Raw genomic sequence first — 6,141 nt, 5'->3', positions numbered from 1 at the left:
TTTAAACAGAGGCTAGATAGCCATCTGACTGAGAGGCTGATTCTGTGGAGGCTCAAGGGGGTGGCAGGTTACAGCGATAGGGTTGTGTCCCACATAATGCAGGGGGTTGGACTAGATTATCCAGGAGGTCCCTTCCAACTCTATGATTCTAGAACCCTAGAGCAGGGGTAGTCAACCTGTGGTCCTCCAGATGTTCATGGACTACAATTCCAATGAGCCCCTGCCAGCATTTGCTGGCAGGGGCTTATGGGAATTGTAGTCCATGAACATCTGGAGGACCACAGGTTGAGGATCCCTGCCCTAGAGTTTCCAGGCTCAGAACTGTGGACATCTTGTTGAGATGCTTGAAAGCAAAAGTTGAGATTAAGAGGGAAAGGAACATATTGATGCACATACATCCATTATGGTAGCTCCACATTTAATTATTAATTAGATACAATGCAGCAACATACAAGCCTTTCTACCCATCTTTGTTCATCTTGCCCATCTTCACCTTTGACTATGCAGAATCCTCCAGCCTGACAGAAATGTTTCTGTGCTGAGTTGGCAACCCCAATAATCACAAGTCAAGTAAAAGGTGAAAAGCGCTTCAGAGAGCAAAATATTTTATTTAAGAATGTACATTGTCAATCTAACATTTAGGAAAGACAGTGGCTCTTTGCTCCAAAGAAATTTCTCGAAAGACGTTTGACCGTCTACACAGACAGAAAAGTGATATCAGCAAAAAGAGCATGTTCTGTAGAAGGGACAAGATGCATCTGAGAAGGGCTTGGTGACACGCTGCCGCCACACTGGCAGTGCCAGTGGATTGTTGCTAATTCCTTCTGAACACAATCCCTTCCTAACACACTTAAGGCTTTCTAGAACCCAAATACATGGGATTAACTTCACAAGGGTCAGCATCAGTAACCCCCATTAACATTCTATCCATCAGCATTATTGGTATCTGAGTGATGTGGCTTCCGGAGCACCCTGGAGAGGCTTGCTGAATCTAAAGCCACTTAAATTTAGTAAAGGTACCCCTGTTAGCTAATTAAGACTTCAGTCACTGTGATAATGGAGGAAATTTGAAACCGAAGAGCAGAAAACCAGACTCCCATGCTACAGTCTTAAAAAGAAAGCTTTCCAGCTGTTACCGCTTCCTGCTGAGTATTTCCAGAGTTTAACAGAGGGAGAAGGAGCCATATTGCACTTCAAGAGGACTCATCCAGGAGGACAGCAAGACCTGCTGTACAAAGAGCTGCTCTGTCAGACTAGACAGCTAGCTTAACAAGGCGCCTAAACACAAAAAACAGACACACGCAAGGAAAATCCAACTCCAATTAACTCTTAGAATACAAATCACAGTTTGTTGTTTTCCTTCATTACATGTCTCTGTTTATTTGGATGAGCTATGTTTCCCTCCAAAGGGAAAAGGAGGACAGAAGGAGGGGTGGGGGAATCTCAAGTCAAATATCCTAATGCTTTGGGTAAGTAATAAACCCAGCTGGTGGTTTATATGCATAAAAATTGTGCCCCAGTCCCGGTAAGGCCACAAATTGCAGTGTTAAAATGGGATATGTTTATTCCCTACACATGGGGAAAGACTTAAAAATTACTTAACGAACCACTGAAGAGCAGTCTCCAAATCCCAGTCAAGAAAGCTGAAGGGAGGGGAACAACCCTGTGCCTTCCATTCTTGTAGGGAACCAAACATGGTCCTTGCATGCCTGTTGGTTGTTCCTCTCTAGTCCCCGAGATCATTTTATCTGGCTTCTGAACAACAGGTATGTTTGGTGATTTCTTCAGGTAGACAACCCATACAAACTGATCATCCCCTCACTATTGAGAATGGAACCTATGTGCCATGGGATCTTGGTAATTCTTCAGGAATCCATGCATGAAGCAGTAATTTCCTGTACGTTATTTTAAAACAGGGTACTTTCTCTGTCCAGTTCTGTTACCCAGTCTTGAGCTTCCTGGAACTGCAGCAGACTGAAAAGGCAAAACAGTTTAAACGGTTACATTCAAACACATTGGCTTGAGTAATTTTTACCTACACTACCAGGGGAAAGACTGAACATTTTCCTCTGAATCCAGACACAAGCACCATATTCTGTGTTATGTTCTCCCCAAGCCAGCATGGAACTTCTTGTGCAAGAACACACCCAATTCGCCCGTGAAGCTCTCCAGCCCCAAATAGGGACATGGATTTGGAGCAAATCCTGGTTTAGCTTGTTATATTCCTCCTGTGCCAACCACAGCTAAGTGAAAGGATGCCTAGGACCTTCACATCAAAAGGAGATGGACAAAACTGAGAGGGTGGAGGGTGACGAGGATGATCTGGGGACCAAGGAAAGGCTGCGAGATTTGGGAATGTTCAACCTAGAGAAGGGGTTGAGAGGGAACATGAATGCTCTCTTGGGAGTTTTTATTTCTCTTTGAGGGACATGGACAGAGAAGGCGGTCTCTTAGGTACACTGACCCAAACTGTGTATGTCCTTAAAGGTAATGACTAGGATCTTAAGCTTAATCCGATATCCAACTGGTAACGATTACAGCTCTTGGAGCATGGGCTGGAAGTAGGCCCCTTGAAGGTGTTCCTGTGAGAACCCTGGCTGCTATGTTCCAGACCAGCTGTAGTTTCCTGATCAAGGATAAAGGTAGGCCTGCAGACAGCAAGTTGCAGAAGTCCAGCCTAGAAGTGACCATTGTATGGATCTGATGTGTTCCTAAGCCAAGTAGGATGCTAGTAGTTTGGCTTGGCGCAGGTGGAAGAATTCCAGCCGCGCTACTCTTGTGACCTGTGCCTCCATAGAGAGAGAGGCATCTAGGATCACACCCAGATTTTTGGTGGAGTGAGCCACTTACAGCTGCACCTCGCCCAGGATGGGCAATTGTGCTTCCTCACTTGGACTCTTCCTGTCCAGCCATAGGAACTTTGTCTTTGAAGGGTTGAGCTTCAGACAGCTCTGCTTGAGCCATTCCATCACTGCTTCCAGACATCTGACTAAAGCCTCTGGGAGTGAATCAGGGCGGCCATCAGGAGGAAGAGCTGGGTGTCACCTGCATATTGATGGCATCCAAGTCCAAACCTCTGCACTAGCTGGGTGAGAGGGTGAATAGAGATGTTAAGTAAAATTGGAGAGAACTGGCCCCTGTGGAACTCCAGCATGTGATCTGGCAGTGGTTTGATTGTCTCTCTCCAATTGCTACCCTTTGTTTAGGACCCCGAAGAAAGGAGATCAGCCACTGAAGGACTGTCACTTGGAGGAGGGCAAGAAGAGCTTTCTGTTGGCAGCAGAGGATAGGACTGTAGTAATGGCTTTAATCCTCATGTAGAACAGTACTGGCTAGACATCAGGAAAAAATTAGAGTAGTTCAGCAGTGGAATCAGCTGCCTACGGTGGTGGTGAGCTCCCTCTCACTAGTGGTAGATACTTATCATGGCTTATTTAGGATGATCCTACATTGAGCAGGCGGTTGGACTTGATGGCCTGTATGACTCCTTGATTCTGCAAGTCACATCATTGTGAGGATGAATAGCACAAGGACCATTACCTGTGCAAACTGAGCAGGGTTGTAGAACTGGACTGTTCCTGCTGGGAGTCCTTCCAATGGTGGCTAAGAGGGCAGAGAACTTTCCATTAGTGAAATGCAGAGTGAGTAAGTAATGCTATACACCAAACTTGTTCTGAATAGCTGGTTAAAAGAAAAGCGTGCACGACAATGCTGGCACCCTAACTAGGAACAGAGTAGCAGACAGTTCACATGGATACAAAGACATAAAGAAAAATTCTCATGTTCCCAGTATCTGGGATGCTTTCATGTAACCAACACCGCAGGGTCTGGTGAAAGGAAGGCCCATGCAAAAACCTGCAACAGTGCATTTGGGGTGGGGTAGGGTGGGGTGGGGGAGCTGAAGACACCCTAGGCATGCCCACCAACCGCGAGCTGGCTGGAGTAACGCCAACTGACTGTTAGTAAGCTTCATGCCCAGAGTAAGAACAAAGCAGGCCTATTCCTCTCAGAATTATCATGGCAGCCCTCCAAAGACAAGCTTACTAAGATGAAATGCTTGCTTCCTTCTGATGAGGCCTGGAGGAAGTTCAGTGCCCTCAACATCCCCTGGCTGAAACAAATCAACTCTCACTGCTTTGAGGTACTAAGGGTGGCTTCAGCAGCCCCACAGAGGCGACTGGAAGAGCTGCCATGGGCAAGCCTTTTTGCAGTGCAGGCAGAACAAGCTGTCTGGCTTTCCTGGGGGGGGGGGGGGGCGGAGGGGACCAACCATAGCATGAAGTGGAGAGCAGAAGCAGCATAGCTGCCAAAATGCAACACAGCCTAGCCCTCATAACTTCATGGCAGCAAGTCCAATGGATCGAATCCCAAGAGCAGCAGCAGTTTTAATTATATGCCCTGAGAATTCTAATCAAAACACTGCCTATTAAGCATGTAGATATATACATACTTTTGGTAGAATAAATAGTCAATCCCGATATTCTGGGGAGTAAAATATAGTTTTCCCTCAGGCAGAGGAATTGAGCTACCAGCATGTGAGACTGTAATCTTCTGCAACAGCACAATGTTGTGTGGAGTGGAACCAGTCCATTTTGCCTCTCCCATGGTGCTACAAAAACTCAACAAAACTACAGCCCCCTCCCCTGGCACTACTTCTCTGGGCCAACAACTCCAAAGGCCAACAACTCTAAATGGTGTTTCTGAGAGTGTCACTAAACAAGATAAAGCAGCAGTTTGCAGAACAAACGGCGGTTTCATCTGTGCCATTCTCAGTAGAGCCACTCATGGTTTCAGGGGAGAAGGAGCTTGGAGGCATTAGTGGAAGTACTGAGAACATGGAAAATAAAGTGCGTTGGGTGAGGAAGAGAAGAACAGAACACAAAGGACAGCCAGTGCAAATGGCCAGCCAAAGGTACCTGATTAAAATGCTGGCTGACTTCACGTGATAATGAACTCATTGAACTAGAGCGCGAAAGCTACAAGACAGCAAAAAACATAACATACAAAAAAAAGGAATCAAAAAGTCACCATGCAGGCCATTGCCTCAAGCTTTCACTTATCCTAGTTCTAAAAAAGGGAAAAAAGTAAATCTCCCAGCGCTCTTAAAACTATCCAGATTACAAAATGCAGGTTAGCTTGCATCAAAACAGATCACTCTTCGTTATAGAACACACTGACGATGCCACTAGAGGATGCCTGTGGAATCTTGGCGATTGCAGCATGATACAATTTAGCGTGTTCCTGGCATTTAACATGAAACCAATCCAACACATGCACAAAGGAAAAGAAGAGGCAACAAGCTACTGGGTGCCTTGTTTGGAAGGGGCACTTCCAGAGATCACAGAAAGTTCTGCTCAAGAAGAAGGCTGCCAGTTAGACTCAGCCTGGGTGCTTGACCAGTTCTTATTCTGAAGACAAAATTACACTTTCCTCCAGACCCGGTTTCAGGCCACAAGGATTAAGCAGATGTAATGGAAGGCCTGAGACAGGGATTCCCAACCAGGGGTCTGTGGACCCCCACTGGTCCGCAGGAGCTCCAGAGGGGGTCCTCAGCCTTTCCCCTCCTGCCTCAATGGACTCGGCCACAAATTAGGGAATCAGCCACTTCCACTGCTCCCCCTCCCCCCTGGAAGTGTGAGTTCTCTCATGGTTACTGTGCTGGGGTGGGGTGGGGTGGAGCCTGCATGCCTACTCCACTTTAAACTGCCTCCTGCCTCTTCCCCCTCAGTCCTCCTTAAGCCTGCCTGTCAATGCAGGTGGTGATGTCACTTCTGGTGACATTTCACTTCCAGGGGACATGGCAGGGAAGGATGGCCAGCTGACTACACTTCCGGGGCTCCTTGCAGCCTGAAAAATTATTTGAGGGGCCCCTCCACAGTAACAAGGCTGGCTTGAGATATGACACCAGCTGTCCCAAATACCCATTTAGCAAGTCAGACCTACCTCTCCACACTGGGAGCCCTCTGGATTGGATGACAAGTGCTCAGAGCCAGTTGACAGGACAGCAGAATTTAAGTACTACAGGGAAACAGACCACAGGACATAACCATAGGTGCAAAACTAAAAGGGAACCAAAAAGGTTTTTAGCTAAGGTGACAATACAAATGTCTTTGTGGCAGAGAAGTCCGGTCAGGACACAAA

At 46.8% G+C, this 6,141-nt stretch overlaps 1 protein-coding gene across 3 annotated transcripts in view; it reads right to left on the bottom strand.

The window, feature by feature from the left end:
* Positions 1-571: 571 nt before the first annotated feature.
* Positions 572-6,141, bottom strand: part of SEC16A (SEC16 homolog A, endoplasmic reticulum export factor) — a 55,512-nt gene continuing 49,942 nt past the window's right edge. For 2 of the 3 annotated variants that reach the window (XM_077306389.1, XM_077306388.1), the window contains exons 29-32: positions 5,944-6,018; positions 4,917-4,976; positions 3,541-3,603; positions 572-1,974 (exon numbers count right to left, since the gene is read on the bottom strand). In XM_077306389.1, coding sequence (XP_077162504.1) covers positions 1,903-1,974; positions 3,541-3,603; positions 4,917-4,976; positions 5,944-6,018 — 270 coding nt within the window. In that variant the 3' untranslated portion in view covers positions 572-1,902. The remainder of the gene's footprint in view (positions 1,975-3,540; positions 3,604-4,916; positions 4,977-5,943; positions 6,019-6,141) is intronic. The other variant, XM_077306390.1, reaches the window with a different exon arrangement.

Source organism: Paroedura picta, chromosome 12 (genome assembly GCF_049243985.1).
Source record: "Paroedura picta isolate Pp20150507F chromosome 12, Ppicta_v3.0, whole genome shotgun sequence".
NCBI classification, from domain to species: Eukaryota; Metazoa; Chordata; class Lepidosauria; order Squamata; family Gekkonidae; genus Paroedura; species Paroedura picta.
Note: the sequence above shows the minus strand (reverse complement) of the source record. Positions and strands in the feature narration are given on the sequence as shown.